The following is a 17,130-nucleotide window of genomic DNA, read 5'->3' as shown; positions in this document are numbered from 1 at the left end:
AGTTTCTTAGAAAGTAACTCATAAATTGCAACTTCTCATAAGAATGCTAATTCATTTTCTAACAGCCTTTCAGGTTTGTTTTATTAGAAAGTATGAGTTTTAGCAGAATTTACTGCATAATTCTGAAGCTTGCGTACAACTTGCTTTCAGCTCAACATGATATACCAGTCTCCAACAACTGGGTGACTGTGGTAAATACAGTTCACCTTTGTCAATGTCATAATTGGCAAAGCTAGTACAGCAGAGATGTTGTATGATTGAGAAATCATGTTCTGAGAATCGGATCATTTGAGATTCATTTCTGACTTTCCAATCCGATTCTTGGATTGTGGCTTATATTGTGTATTGAGGGGCCCTTTTGCTAAGCCGTGTAGGCGTGCACGTGCCCTATATGCGTCAATTTTGAACTACCACATGGCCCAGATGGTAACTACATTTTCTATGCATGCCCACTATGCGCCTCGGAATATTTCTGGCACGCAGCACTAACCGGGTGGTAATCAGCATTGTATGTGCAATGACGATTACCACCCAGTTAACAAATGAGACTTTACCGCTATGTCAAATATGTGGTGACAAGGTCTCAGGCGCAAAATGGACACGAGCCAATTTTTATTTTGCCACTCGTCCATTTTCGGCTAAAAAAAGAAAAGGCCTTTTTTGCAGGTGCGCTGAAAAATGGACCTGAGCACGTCCAATACATGCTTCTACACCAGCACAGGCCACTTTTCGGCGCACCTTAGTAAAAGGACCCCTGAGTACTGTGATTCATACTCAGGCGACAAAAGTTTTCGGACACAAATAAGGGTTAACCTCCTTTAGCAACCAAAGACAATTATTTGACTCATTTGGACATAAATTACTATATATGTCAAAGAAGAGGAATTTAGAAATAGAGCTCTCGACTACCTCTCTCCTGTATCTGGCCTTTAAAGTAGTCATAAGTTGTTGATATCAAGACTTGTTGAAAGAAGCCAGCACTGGTATTTATAAAGAACTTACATTCATGTCTGTCTCTTCTTCCCCCCCCCCCCCCCCCCAGTACCAATTAACTTTCTCCACAAAATAAGCCTCACTTGGAAACAGGGGCATAGCCAGACACCCAATTTTGGGTGGGCCTACACCCAAGATGGCTGGGCAGAAGTTCTCCGCAAGTGATTTGGTCTCTCCCTGTCTCACCTGCATGCCATATGGTCTCTCAAACATCCCTCTCCCCTGCATACCTTTTAAATAGCAGATTTTCACAGACAGCGAACAGCAACTAATACACACTCTCATGTTGGCCCCACAGCCTTCCCTCTGATGTAACTTCCTGTTTCCACATAGGCAGGAATACATCAAAGCGAAGGTTGTGGGGCTGGTGCAAGCAGTGTGTATCAGTCGCTGCTCACTGCAGGCGAAGATCTGCTATTTACAAGGTATGCAGGAGGGACAGTTGTTGTGAGTTTTTGGCTGGTGGGGCTTGGGGAATCCCTGCCAGCCACATCATAAATGTGCTGCTACTGGGTGGGCCTGGGCCCACCCGAGCCCACCCTTGGCTACGCCACTGCTTGGAAAGGGCTAGCAAGAGAAATGACTAAGGGACTCTTTTACTAAACTGTATTAAACATTTACCCCCTGATATTCAAAAACACTTAACCAGCAAAGACTGGCACCTGGCTAGTTAAATGCTCCATAACCAGCTATCCACTAATTTTCAGCGAGACATGGGCGGCCATCACCCACTGAAAATTTGCAGTTTGGCAGCGTGAATAGTAGGCCTATCTTTAGCCAGTTCAAACTTAACCGGTCAGCGCTGAATATCGGTGAAGTTTGAACTACCTAAAAATAAACCAGACATTCAATGCTGGTCACCAGAGACAGCCCAGCATTGAAAATCCAGGCACAGCGCCAACCATGGGAGTTAGCCAGGCTACCTCCTGCAGTCTGAATATTGGGCTCTTAGGGCCAGATTCAGTAAACAGTGCCCCAAATTAGGCACCACTATGATCTGCACTACAATAGTATTCTTTACAGAATTCTAGCTTTGCGTGTTTCTATGTGTCTAACTTTGGTGTGAGCACTTACCGCCGGATTCTATATATCGCACCTAGCATTTTGTGCCAAAATCCAAGTGCATTCTATAACAACGCTCGCAACTTAATTGGCTTAACAAGCCAATCAGCGTTTTTAACAGCACTTAACAAGCAATAATGAGCACTAATTGGCAATAATTAGAATTTACACACGTAACTCACTAATGGGCTCATTTTCGAAAGAGAAGGGCACCCATCTTTCGACACAAATCGGGAGATGGGCATCCTTCTCCCAGGGTCACCCAAATCGGCATAATCAAAAGCCAATTTTGGGCGCCCTCAACTGCTTTCTGTCGCGGGGACGACCAAAGTTCCCGGGGAAGTGTCAGAAGCATAGCGAAAACGGGACTGGGGCGTGCTTAACACATGGGCGTCCTCAGCCGATAATGGAAAAAAGAAGGGCGTCCCTGATGAACATATTTATGTCATCTATGTGCCTTCAATTTTTACACTCAATGATTTTTATACTCAATATATTTAAAAAAAAAAAATTTCTGCATGTGTTTTCAAAACACATTTATGTCATTTATATGCCTTTAATTTTTATACTTAATATATTTTGGAAATATGTATTTTTTTATATACATACAGTGGTGGAAATAAGTATTTGATCCCTTGCTGATTTTGTAAGTTTGCCCACTGACAAAGACATGAGCAGCCCATAATTGAAGGGTAGGTTATTGGTAACAGTGAGAGATAGCACATCACAAATTAAATCCGGAAAATCACATTGTGGAAAGTATATGAATTTATTTGCATTCTGCAGAGGGAAATAAGTATTTAATCCCTCTGGCAAACAAGACCTAATACTTGGTGGCAAAACCCTTGTTGGCAAGCACAGCGGTCAGACGTCTTCTGTAGTTGATGATGAGGTTTGCACACATGTCAGGAGGAATTTTGGTCCACTCCTCTTTGCAGATCATCTCTAAATCATTAAGAGTTCTGGGCTGTCGCTTGGCAACTCGCAGCTTCAGCTCCCTCCATAAATTTTCAATGGGATTAAGGTCTGGTGACTGGCTAGGCCACTCCATGACCCTAATGTGCTTCTTCCTGAGCCACTCCTTTGTTGCCTTGGCTGTATGTTTTGGGTCATTGTCGTGCTGGAAGACCCAGCCACGACCCATTTTTAAGGCCCTGGCGGAGGGAAGGAGGTTGTCACTCAGAATTGTACGGTACATGGCCCCATCCATTCTCCCATTGATGCGGTGAAGTAGTCCTGTGCCCTTAGCAGAGAAACACCCCCAAAACATAACATTTCCACCTCCATGCTTGACAGTGGGGACGGTGTTCTTTGGGTCATAGGCAGCATTTCTCTTCCTCCAAACACGGCGAGTTGAGTTCATGCCAAAGAGCTCAATTTTTGTCTCATCTGACCACAGCACCTTCTCCCAATCACTCTCGGCATCATCCAGGTGTTCACTGGCAAACTTCAGACGGGCCGTCACATGTGCCTTCCGGAGCAGGGGGACCTTGCGGGCACTGCAGGATTGCAATCCGTTATGTCGTAATGTGTTACCAATGGTTTTCGTGGTGACAGTGGTCCCAGCTGCCTTGAGATCATTGACAAGTTCCCCCCTTGTAGTTGTAGGCTGATTTCTAACCTTCCTCATGATCAAGGATACCCCACGAGGTGAGATTTTGCGTGGAGCCCCAGATCTTTGTCGATTGACAGTCATTTTGTACTTCTTCCATTTTCTTACTATGGCACCAACAGTTGTCTCCTTCTCGCCCAGCGTCTTACTGATGGTTTTGTAGCCCATTCCAGCCTTGTGCAGGTGTATGATCTTGTCCCTGACATCCTTAGACAGCTCCTTGCTCTTGGCCATTTTGTAGAGGTTAGAGTCTGACTGATTCACTGAGTCTGTAGACAGGTGTCTTTCATACAGGTGACCATTGCCGACAGCTGTCTGTCATGCAGGTAACGAGTTGATTTGGAGCATCTACCTGGTCTGTAGGGGCCAGATCTCTTACTGGTTGGTGGGGGATCAAATACTTATTTCCCTCTGCAGAATGCAAATAAATTCATATACTTTCCACAATGTGATTTTCCGGATTTAATTTGTGATGTGCTATCTCTCACTGTTACCAATAACCTACCCTTCAATTATGGGCTGCTCATGTCTTTGTCAGTGGGCAAACTTACAAAATCAGCAAGGGATCAAATACTTATTTCCACCACTGTATATCCTTTATGGCAACATAATAATGATAGTGTTTTCCTGGTACACACTCTTACTTTAGTTATTATTCTTCTTGATGATTGCACATTATTCTGTAAGCTCTAGATTGGTTTTATATGCAGTAGTTGAAAGTTTATGATTTTTATTAATGATTCTCTATTGTCTGCTATATGTTTTTATTTTTTATTAATTGGGTTTTTTTTTTTGCGATATTCATGTTTTTAAGACATATCTCTTTTTTATTATCTTGATTTTTTTGGATAAAATATTTACATAGGTTTTTTGTATGTATTATCTATGTTTTATATTTGTTTTTATAGACTCCTGAGGAAGGTGCTAGGGCGCCGAAACATGGCTGTGTTGAGTCTGTGAATAAACTACTTCATTTTACACTGGTATCCCGTTTCTCTGGAGTCATTGGTCCACTTCCCTCTTCCCTCTCACAGTTTGTTTTTTCGTGGGAGTAAGTGTTCATCCAATTAGGTGGATCACCCCTTCTGCAACATTACTCATCTACATATTTACAGATGTCCAACTATCTCTCTTCCCATTCTATTACCTTCTTCCACCACTGTGGATTCCTCCAAAGTTAACCGGGTCGATATTCAAAGCAATTTAACTGGCCAGAAACAGCTCCTGGTTAGTTAAATCACCCGTTTGAGGCTAACCGCTAATGTTTAGCGGCACTTACCAAGTTAGTGCTGCTGAAAATAACCCAAGATTCTATATATGGTGCCTTAATTTCCACGTGGAAATCGAAGCATATTCTATAACAATGCGCACAACTTAACTGTTAAACTAGCTAATTGGCGCTGTTAATTGGATGTTAATAAGCAATTATAAGCACTAATGGGCAATAATTAAGATTTATCCGCACAACTCGCTAAGCATATTCTGTAACATGGTGCATTTAAATTCTAAGATAGTTGAAAAGGGGGCATGGCCATGGGCGGGGCACAGGTGTTTCTAAAATCTATGCACATTGTTATAAATACACCCGCTCTGCACCCAATTTAGGCATCGGGATTTACTCCAAGTAAAACAAGGCGTAAATGGCCGTGACTAAATTTAGACACTTGGAAAGGCGTTCAGCGTGTTGCATATACAGCGTGGAAATTTAAGCCTATTGTATAAAACATAGGCATACTTTATAGAATATGCCTAGGCATATTTTTTTCCACATGGAATTTTCAGGCGGAATCTAGCCCTTAGTACCTAACCGGCTATTTGGGGTGTGTTCCAGGGGTGGAGTCGGAACTTGGCCTGTTAAGTGACAACAATCAACATTTAACCAGCCAGGTTAACTGCATAAATGGGACCACATAAAGGCTTTCCTATCTTTATGTGGTAACTCAAAGCCGGTTAAACGTTGAATATTGCACTTAAACAGCTATACATTAACCGGATCCGCAAAAACGGATATTCAATGCCGAAGCCTGGACAAGGCTCAGCACTGAATATCTGGGAATAACGCTGGTAGTGGTCAGCACAACCATGGGCGTAGATTGGGGGGGGCGAGGGGGGGCATTGCTCCCCCCCAAACGAGTCGCACCGGCGAACTGGCGGGGCTTAACTGTGTCTTCCCCGCCGGTGCTGCCTCGGTCTCTTGACTCCCTGCAGCATTTTTGTCCGTCGCCGTCAGCGCTGCCATTCATTCTCACAGGCAGCCTCGTTCCCGCTCCCCTTTGCCGCGTCCACTCCTCCGACCGGCTCTCTCTGATGCACTTCCTGTTTAACAGGAAGTGCATCAGAGAGAGCCGGAGAACGCGGCAAAGGGGAGCGGGAACGAGGCTGCCTGTGAGAATGAATGGCAGCGCTGACGGCGACGGACAAAAATGCAGGGAGTCAGAGACCGAGGCAGCGCCGGCGGGGAAGAGCGAGGCAGCATGCTGGCTGGTGGCAGGGAGACAGGGAGAGACAGTCACAGGAGCACTGTTGAGGTGATGGGGTAATGCTAGAGAGAGGTGGGGAATGTTGTTGGGGGGAGATGCATGGGGGAGAGAGAGGGAGAAATAATACTGGATGTGGAGGAGGAGGGAGGGACAGCAAGAGAAAAGGGGAAATGTTGGAACATGGAAGTGGGAGGGAGGAAGACAGAGAGAGATGCTGTATGGGGATGGGAGAGATGCTAAAAGGGGAAGGAAGAGAACGAAAGAGATAGATGTTGGGCCCAGGGTGCAAGGAAGGGAGATACTGAGAGTGATGTGGGCAGTGAGAGAGAAGAAGGAGGGAAGAGAGGTTGCACATGGGGATGGATGAGAGGGAGGGATAGATATACACTAGAGGGGAAAGAGAAAAAGAGGGAGATTGTGGATCCAGGGACAGAAGGGAGTGAGGGAGAAATGCTGGACAATTGGAGGGAGGGAAGAGAGAGAGGAAGAAATGCTGGACCACAGGGAAGTGGGGGCTGGAAGATGCTGGGGGGTGTGTGTGTGTGTGGAAGGTACCGGGAGATATTAGGCTACAAGGGGAGAAAGGGAGCAGGCGTGCTGGGCTAGAAGGTTGGAGGGAGGAAGATGCTGCAAATGGTGGAACTATTTGGGAGAGGCCAAAGGGGAGGTGGGAAGGAAACAAATGAGAGGATGATAGTGATGGGGGGGGGGGCAGAAATGTGGTAAGGGAGAGTTGATTAAAGATGAAAGGAAATGAAAGGTTGGAGGAAGGACTGAGAAGAGGAATGGGGCAGCTAGTGGGTGAGAGAAAGAAATGGAATTTGATAGCTGAAAACTATAAAGGAGAAGGATGAGGACGAGGGTGAAATTTAAGTGATCAGAGAGGCAGTAAAGAAACAAAACAGAGAGGAAAGAGCTAAAAAAGAAATAATGTGTCAAAGGTAGGTGTAGTGAAGAAATGGAATAAGACAGGAGAGAAGAGAAAAGACAAATGGACAGCAAGCAGTTGAAGGAGAATTAGCAGAAAGACAGGAAAAGAGGAAACTGGAACCAGCATGATTGAACAGTAAAATGTCCAGACAACAAAGGTACAAAAAAGTATTTTATTTTGAATCTATTAAATGGAATATCAAATGGAAAGAAGACACTGCATAAAACAGAAGACACTGGGACCAAAGCGAATAGAAAAACTAAATGATCAGACAACAAAGGTAGAAAAAAGTATTTTATTCAGAATTTATTAATTGGAATATGTCAGCTTTCTGTGAAATTTTGCATGTAAGTTTCAATTTTTCTGGTATTGCTGCATGCTGAGTCTGACTTCTTGAGTTAACTTTCCAGTTCAGTATTTTGCCTTCATATTTTCTGCTTTCTAGTTCCTTGTGTCATGTCTGTTGTGTCATGTGTTTTTCACGAGGTAGTGTATTGGTGTTTTAGAGCCTGGTGTAATTACAGTTCTGCCTTTTCACGCATAAGGTTGCAGCTCGTCCTGTCCTTGGAATTAGTGCTGTTATGGTTTAGTAAGGTTATGAGTGTGTTTTTGCACAAGTTTGTGTATAGTGTGTTGCAGTGGAGAGCTTGTGTGTTGGCTTTACTGAGGTGGCACCAAAACATCAGAAAGGGTGTAGAGCGTAAATCATGACACACTACCTCTTGAAGGATCTACATATAGAGCTTATGCATTTCTAAGGTCAACACTGGCATGGTATGGGAAAAGGGGTGGGGAAATACTAATGGAGTGGAAGAAGGAAAGAAGGAAGGGAGAAAGAGCTGGCTTGATATCTCATACATATTCATTATGGTTATTCCCAAAAAAAGCCAGCTTTTTTCCCTTCCTTCCTTCCTCCGTATTAGCATATTCATTTGCATATGTATATATGCAAATGAATATGCTAATATGCTCCGCCCCATCCTTTGCCCCCCCAAATGAAACAGTCAAACTACGCCTATGAGCACAACTCTGAGCACCACCAACTGAATACTGACTCTGACATTTCTTTCCAACTACTAAAAACTGTTTTTATAGGTAATGATAAACGTGAGGTAAATGTTCATGGAGATCTAGCTGTCTAGATCAAAGCCACATACAGAATTAGTGCTCAAGTGCCTTTCAGGGCCTCACCCAACCTTCCATACAAGCCTAGAGAAGGTACAGACTTGCCACTCTCCAACAGGACACAGGTTTACAGCCCTTCCAACAGTGTCCAACATTGCTCTGGATGCTAAACTGGAAGGATTATGACAATCTCATATGAAATCTAGAATTACATGAATTATATTTCACACTTTACCCCAAAATAAACACACATTACTACAGCAAGATAACATAAGCAAATCATTTGTTTACCTATATATTTATTAGGATTTATTTACCGGCTTTTTTGAAAGAATTCACTCAAGGCGGTGTACAGTAAGTATAGATCAAACATGAGCAGAAGGCAATTAGAGAAATAAAATATTCGAACAACAATACAAAGTATGGCATGGTATACTACTTGCAATGACAACACAATATGTACATTATAATTGGTAGTGAAGGGTAAGGCAAAGTTGTAAGATATAGATGAGTAAGAAAGTAGGAAGAATTAGAAAGTAAGGTGATTGATTTGAAGAAAGTTGCACATGAGGTCAGAGAGATGGTTAAATATTATCTCAGCTAGGGTAGGAGTGGATAAACATGTCCCGCTGCAGTATGTGCAGCCCGAGTCAATCCTTGTGTGTGTGAGACTAACAAGTTAGTTTCTTCTTCTGTTAAAGGCTTGGTTGAAGAGCCAAGCTTTCACCTGCTTCCTGACGTAGAGGTAGTCTTGTGTTAAGCGGAGCCTTTCAGGCAATGCATTCCAGAATACAAATACACTCTGAAAGATCACACAAACCACTCCCAAAACATGTCTTTTTGTAATCTGTGAGCCACCTTATATAGGTACATATAGCACCTTGTCTAAAAATTACCGCTAACATGTACATGCTAATTTATACATGCAAAAGATAAGGAACTCTTCTAAAAGTGACTTCATGTGTAAAGGCATATTTTCCTGCACATGTGCCTCTCAACATATTGTATTCATATTTCAAGTTTTGTATTTTAATTTGTAAATTATTGTTCATAAGTTGAATATGATCTTTTCAAGGGACTCTATATGTTCTCAAGTCCATTAGAACTTCTTTTACTAAGCAGTGCTAGCGATTCCAGCCATAGCCCATAGGAATTGAATGGGCTTCCTCTCATTTCCCACACTGGGAACTGCTAGCGTGGCTAAATAAAAGAGGATCTTAATTTCTTTAGCAATCTCCTCATTCCTTTTCATGGTAAAATGAACAGTCTTACCATGAACAGGAGCCTTAAAAGCATCTCACACTCGATGCTTCTCCCAAGTCATTACAGACATGTATCTCAGACATTCCAGGTATAAGATCAGTACATGCCTGATTTTCCAGTAACATTTTCATTCAGTCCCCAAAGAAGATTTTTGATATTTTGACCAGACCATTCTATTGAGAGTGAAACTACTGTATAACTGAACACTAAGTTATCATATCAAAGCCAGAAAGCACAATAAACGTAGAAATGAGAAAATGTATTCCTGAGTAAGAAAACCTGATGACACGCTCACGATGCACTGAAATTCATTCATTCAGGAAAGCCTTATCCTTCCTTTTGCAAGAACATTAGTATCCTTTTCGGTTTTTCAGAAGCCTTCCTGGTATCCCAGTATTTTGCTTGTTTAGTTTTAGGAAACATTTACCATCCTGCTGCTACTTGTGCTTCCTTTTATCTTGTTACTCAATGTCACCAAAAATAACAATAAGTCAGATGAGGTAAAATCAGTGCCCAGTGCTGTAGCACTGCCACACCTGTCACATTAAGTTGAAATACAATGGCAACATACGGAAAAAATAGTACGTATCTGAATGATGATACGACTAGTCACCCTTGAGAGAACTTACATGCAAGGAAGGAAAAATAATTATTATAGCAGGTATACAGAAAATATCTTTGACCCGTGTATATACCCCCTAATTCTATAAGAACATAAGCGTTGCCATACTGGGACAGACCGAAGGCCCATCAAGCCCAGCATCCTGTTTCCAACAGTGGCCAATCCAGGTTACAAGTACCTGGCAAGATCCCAAAACAGTACAATACATTTTATGCTGCTTATCCTAGAAATAAGCAGTGGATTTTCCCCAAGGCCATCTTAATAATAGCTTATGGACTTTTCTTTTAGGAAGTTATCCAAACCTTTTTTTAAACCCCACTAAGCTAACTGCTTTTACCACATTCTCTTGCAATGAATTTCAGAGCTTAATTACACAATGATTTGTTGTAAATTTACTACTTTGTAGCTTAATTGTGTGCCCCCTAGTCCTAGTATTTTTGAAAACAGTAAAAAAGTGATTCACGTCTACCTGTTCCACTCCACTCATTATTTTATAGACCTGTATTATATCTCCCCTCAGCTAAAAATTGTGCACACAATTTAACTGAATAATGAACTAATTAATGCCAATAACTGGCTTTTTAACAAGCAATTATTGGCACTAATCATATTTAATTGGCATTTACTCACGTACACTTAGGTGTGGAATTTTACGCGCATCCCAAAAAAGGGGCCGCAGAAATAGGAGGGTCATGGGTGGTTTGTTGTGGATTGTGGGCGTGGTTTTTGGTTACTTGTGCAATTATAGATTAAGGGGGCTCCATGCCTAAATTTAGGCGCAGGTATTTGCTGCATTTTTATTATTATTATTACATTTGTACCCCGCGCTTTCCCACATAATGCAGGCTCCATGCGGCTTACATAGTAATTTGAAATACAAAGTTAATAGAATTTTAATAAAACAGTAGTGCATGCTTTCAATGGTACAAATGAATGCACCTAAATTTAAGTGTGGCCCCCAAAACTTAAGCACTAGTCAATAAACGCACCTAACTTTAGGCACAGCTTATAGAATAGCACTTAAGCTGAGTTTTTTTCCACGCCAATTTTTTAGGCACTGTTTGTAGAATTCACCCCATAATAGGGGTGTGCAGCTAGAAAATGTTCAGGTCATATAGTTTTCCACGTTGTTTCCAGGAATGCTCATATCTTCGAGGGGTTATCTTCCATTTTGTCCTTATGGGAGCAATGTTTTTAAGCACGTGTGCTTTCTCAAAAAGACTGTGCACTGTTTGCAAATAGGGCACACACTTCATTAATAATGCGCACTCTTTGGGGTCTTTTTATTAAGCTGTAGTAAATGCTAGCATGCACTTAACGTAGCTTAAAACTGCGTACGGCAAGACACACTCAGGTGTCCTGTGGTAAATGCCAAATTGGGTATTTCAGTTCGAGTATTAGTGTCTTTATTTTTATTTTTTTGTGACCTATGATGGTTTAGCTGTTGCCCAAGAACGTCAGGCTGTGTATAGCAAACTGAGGTCTTTTTTTCTCCACTGTTTGATGATGAACTGGATGATAAAGTAGGGCTGATATTGACTGTTCTTGCCTGTGTTTGTATATATAAGAAGCAATTGCAGTCAATTGATTTTCTTTAAATGCTCACCCAGACATCAGTTCAGAGGCAAACATATAAAGCCAAAATATAAAGGTACCTGTCTTGTTCAAAGGCTTTTTCAGCTTACTGTTGACCATCTAAAGGGGTTCTGGTCTCCTTACCAGCTCAACAAAGGAGTACACAGTTTCGAACAAGTACAAACTTTGGCTATGTCAAGGCACACACTTTATATTGTTCTACCTTGTCAGATACACAGCTGGAAACCTCTTAGGTTCCTAGTATTCTTCTCTCTGGCAAGGCAGAAGCTTCACATCCTTGCTCTTTGCAATCCTGGGTTCTGTCCACAGGTTCCTCTTTTCCCTGGGCCCCTCTGTCTCTCCCCAGCCCTGTTTTTTTTTCCCTAGTTGTACCATGCCATCCTGGCTGAGCTCCTCAGCTCTAGGCCTCTTAAGATGACCCAATGGGGGGCTTAAGAGGACTTGGGGTTATTCTACACACTCTGTCACAAAACTCTAAAATCCAAGTTCCTTTCAGTCTTCTTTCCACCCTTTCCCAATCCTATATCCTCTTTCTTCTCTTACTTCTTCCTTAGCTCTGCAAATTCGGACTCCTTTTCCTCCTATTTTCTGTCTAATCCTACATTCAATAAATCAGAAAACCATGATTCCCTGAGTCCCACTTTATTTATCACGTGTCTTTACTTCCTGTTTCCTACCCAGAACACTTCACTCCTCCAAGAGCAACTGCCTTGTGGTCCCATCGTTCCACTCCCATTCAGCTTGATTTCATTTGCACCTGAATCTTTAATGCATCTGGCCCTACACTCTGGAACGCCCTCCCACCTATGTTGCATCTGAAACAATCCTTCATAAAGTTTAAATCCAAATAAAACCTTTTTTATTTAATGATGTTTTTAACCCTTGATTCTGTTGACTTCACAACCGCCAGTTAGTCGTCATGGGACATGATCGTGCTGCACTCCTCTTTAAGGGCCTCTTTTATCAAGCCGCGCTAGCAGCTCCTGGTGTGGTTACAGGGCGTAGCCAGACTTCAACGGTAGGGGGTCCAGAGCTGAGGTGGCACATTTTAGCCCCCCCCCCCCCCAGCGCCGCCGACCACCCCCCCCCCCCGCCTGCCATTGCTGAAACCTCCAACAACTTTGACCCCTCCCCCCCCCGCCGATGACCCTCTCGACCCCCTGCCCGCCGTCGCCTACCTTTGCTGGCGGGGGACCCCAACCCCCGCCAGCTGAAGTCTTCTTCCTTCGTTTGCTTTCTGACTGAGTCTGCAGGGCTTCGTTCTGTTTCTGTGAGTCTGACGTCCTGCACGTTGTACTTGCAGGACGTCAGACTCAGTCAGAAACCAAACGAAGGAAGAAGACTTCAGCTGGCGGGGGTCGGGGTCCCCCGCCAGCAAAGGTAGCAGGCGGCGGGTTGGCGGTGGGAGGTTGAGAGGGTCACCGGCAGGGGGGTCCAGGGCCAAATCTACGGGAGCCCAGGCCCCCGTGGCCCCATAGCAGCTACGCCCCTGGTGTGGTAATGCCAACAAAGCCCATTCACTTTGAATGGGCTCCATCGGCACTGCTGCATGGGAACTGCTAGTGCAACTTGATAAAAGAGGCCCTAACTCTCTCTTTCCTGTAATACACTGTATTTCCTTTCTTACTCTATATTTATATATTTTTTTGTAAACTGCTCTAAGGGGTATGTTTACTAAGGTGCGTTAGTGTTTTTAACGTGCCTGTAAATTTAAGGCGCGTTAAAAGCTAACGCGCCTTTACATTTCTATGAGTGCGTTAGTGTTTAACGTGCGTACACCATTTACACGCGTTAAAAACGCTAACGCGCCCATAGCACCACTTAGTAAACCTAGCCCCAAGGGTGGTACATCAAATATTATTAAACTTGAAACTTAATCATTAACATTTAAATGAAAGTAGAGTAGTGTACTGAAAAACAAGATGATGATTAGCAAAAATACTGTATTATTTTGACCTCTAAATAAATATAAATTTATATATATTTTTTTTTACAGAATTTAAAATTATCATCTGCAAACTTTTTTTTTATTTTTTTGGCACAGAGTTTACCCAGGAAGAGGCAACCATACATATCAGGCAGTTAAGAACATAAGAATAGCCATACTGGGTCAGACCAATAGTTCATTTAGCCCAGTACGCTGCTTTCAACAATGGTCAATCCAGGTCACAAGCACCTGGCAGAAACCCAATTAGTAGCAACATTCCACGCTACCAATCCCAGGGCAAGCAGTGGCTTCCTCATGTCTATCTCTGTAGTAATCTATGGACTTTTCCTCCAGGAACTTGTCCAAACCATTTTTAAAACCAGATATGCAACGAGTTCCGGAGTTTAACTGTTCTTTGGGTGAAAAAATATTTCCTCCTATTTGTTTTAAAAGTATTTCCATGTAATTTCATTGAGAGTCCCCTGGTCTTTGTACTTTTTGAAAATAACAGGGTGACTGTCAGGAACCTATTCTGTTAAGAAGTGTAGGTGCCCACTTTCCTTTACAGAATGCTAGCCTAGCTGGGTATGTACGCATCTACCATTATTGGTGTGGTCACTTTTGCCAATCAGAGAGCTGGTGCCACAGCTGCCTGCATAGCTCTTGAGCTGACCTAAATTAACTGGATATCAACACTGAATACTGGTGGTACCTGGATAAATTCTGGCTCTGCTCTCAGATTGCCCCAGCACAGGGAATGGGAATGGCTATTCCGCCTTTCTATGGTTACAATCAAAGCGGTTTACATATCATCTTACTTTTTTATTTGAAGATGTGTATATTTCTGGCTCACAATTAATCAAGCATTGTAAACCTTTCATACAAGGGTTCCAAATGTTCATTTATAACTAAGTTTTACTTTTAAAAAGCACCAACACTTTCAGTACTTGGACAACAGGAATCTGTCAAGACTAAGCTTAGTTATGATCCACTTTCACTGTACCTGAAGCATCCGGCTGGTAAAGGCTGGTTGTTGCTGTCACTGGTCCTTGTGGATGGAGACAGCTGGCCGAGGATCTCTGGCTTGCGATGAGAATTCTACTTTTAGTTGATGGTAATCTGGAGATAGCACCTAATCCCAGCTGGGGTTTAAGGATCATGGTAGATCTATAAAAGCTTGGAGGAACCTCATAAGGCGTGTACGGTGGAGGGCAAAATTCTTCTTTTCCAGGTCTTTCGCCTACCTGGTTAGAAGCAATTCAATAAAGATGAAGATTAATTTCACACCATATCTGATCTTCCACAGCCTATTGAGATTTTTCTTAGTGAACCAAGTTAGCAGCAATACATGAAAACAGTGTCTGCTATATAATTTGAAAATTAAAGCATATTTTTTTTAGTTAATTTGGGGATCTGGTTGAACTATAGTTAGGTCCCTGAAGACTACAGGTTGAGTAATGGTATATGACACATATATGACTTTTCTATCTAGTGCAGGAATTTGATTTCAACCTAATATATAAACAGAGATATTACTAAGGTACAATAAAATGCAATATTTTAAAGCAGCAAAATTTACCAGGTGAGTCACTGGCCTACAGTCAATTTTGAATTGCTGCAACATGCAAACATAGCGGACTCCAGGTCTTTTGAAAGGCTGGGTCACTGCTTGATGCAAGAACATCTCCCCCTAATGATCTTTAGCAAGATCCACCCCCTCTCCAATTGCTCTGTAGCAAGAACCCCTCCCCAACTAAGGCAATGCATAGATCACTTTGAATATTGGACCCACTGTAGCAAGAATAGATTTTTTTTTTACTTTTCCCTGCCTAGAAAATTATGACTGGCTGCAGAACCAATTATTCAGTCTGGGAGAAAACATCCAAGGTTACAAGCAGGCTTATTTTCGAAAGTGATCGCCGGCAATCTTCCGACATAAATCGGGAGATGGCCGGCGATCTCTCAAAAGCGGCGAAATCCGTATGATCGAAAGCGGCTTTTTTTAAACCATTGCCGCTTTCCTGTCGCCGTGCCGGCGAAAGTTCAAGGGGGCGTGTCAGCGGCGTAGCGAAGGTGGGACATGGGCGGGAATGGGCGTGGTTACCAGATGGTTGGCTTTCGCGGATAATGGAAAAAAAAACGACATTAAGCAGTATTTCGCCGGCTTTACTTGGTCCTTTTATTTTCACGACCAAGCCTCAAAAAGGTGCCCCAACTGACCAGATGACCACCGGAGGGAATTGGGGATGACCTCCCCATACTCCCCCCAGTGGTCACCAACCCCCTCCCACACTAAAAAAATACAAATAAAAACCTTTTTTTACCAGCCTGTATGCCAGCCTCAAATGTCATACCCAGCTCCCTGACAGCAGTATGCAAGTCCCTGGAGCAGTTTTTAATGGGTGCAGTGCACTTCAGGCAGGCAGACCCAGGTCCATCCCCTCCCTACCTGTTACGCTTGTGGTGCTAAGTGTTGAGCCCTCCAAACCCCCCCCCCCCAAAACCCACTGCACCCACATGTAGGTGCCCCCCTTCACCCATAAGGGCTATGGTAATGGTGTAGAGTTGTGAGGAATGGGTTTGGGGGGGATTTGGGGGGCTCAGCACCCAAGGTAAGGGAGCTATGCACCTGGGAGCTATTTCTGTATTTTTTTAACATTTTTAGAAGTGCCCCTAGGGTGCCCGGTTGCTGTCCTGGCATGTCAGGGGGACCAGTGCACTACAAATGCTGGCTCCTCCCATAACCAAATGCCTTGGATTTCGCCGGGTTTGAGATGGCCAGCATTTTTTTCCATTATCGCTGAAAAACAAAACCGGCTATCTCAAACCCGACAAACTCTGGCATTTGGCCGGGCTAAACCGTATTATTGAAAAAAAGATGGCCGGCCATCTTTTCAGATAATACGGTTCTGGCCAGCTGTTGTGCCGCCGCCAAAATAGATCGCTGGCGATCTATTTCACCGGCTACGTTCAATTATGCCCCTCAAGGGCAACACATTACTGAGCTAAGCTTGATATTACTGGATTTACAGTTATGGGGTAATTTTATAGCAGGTTGGGAAGACAAGTAGATGCCCATTTTGGGCCTATTATATAAAGACATGTGGAGGCTCATTTTCAAACCACTGAGACTTACAAAGTTACATAGGTTACTAATATAGATTCCTATGTGAACTTATAAAATACCAGCACAAATCATTTTGTGCACAAATTGAGGCAGTTTATATTGTCAAAAGGTTATAAGAAATACAAAAGAACTGTATGACAGGAAAGAGACAAACACACAAGAGGCTCACATTTCAACAGTACAATACCCTAGACCTTGCTCAATCATACCAAATACACAGAAGCATAAAAAATCCAATCAAGCAATCCTAAACACGCTAATTATTCTTGTCACAGGAGTAGCCATAAACAAGTGGTAAAGGCTAAGGCTGCCATACTCAGGCTCAAAAACAATGTTAAAAAAAAGTCTTTAATCCACTGCAACAAGATTGATAGGAGGTCTCCAGTTGAAGG

General features: G+C 42.9%; 1 protein-coding gene across 1 annotated transcript in view; it reads right to left on the bottom strand.

Annotated features, from left to right (window-relative positions):
* Positions 1-17,130, bottom strand: part of MTUS2 (microtubule associated scaffold protein 2) — a 494,757-nt gene that overhangs the window by 435,213 nt on the left and 42,414 nt on the right. Inside the window, exon 2 of the mRNA XM_030202400.1 lies at positions 14,615-14,855. Coding sequence (XP_030058260.1) covers positions 14,615-14,855 — 241 coding nt within the window. The remainder of the gene's footprint in view (positions 1-14,614; positions 14,856-17,130) is intronic.

The sequence above is a fragment of the Microcaecilia unicolor genome, chromosome 4, assembly GCF_901765095.1.
Source record: "Microcaecilia unicolor chromosome 4, aMicUni1.1, whole genome shotgun sequence".
Lineage (NCBI taxonomy): Eukaryota > Metazoa > Chordata > Amphibia > Gymnophiona > Siphonopidae > Microcaecilia > Microcaecilia unicolor.
The sequence above is the reverse complement of the archived record's forward strand: the minus strand, read 5'-3'. Positions and strand labels throughout refer to the sequence as shown.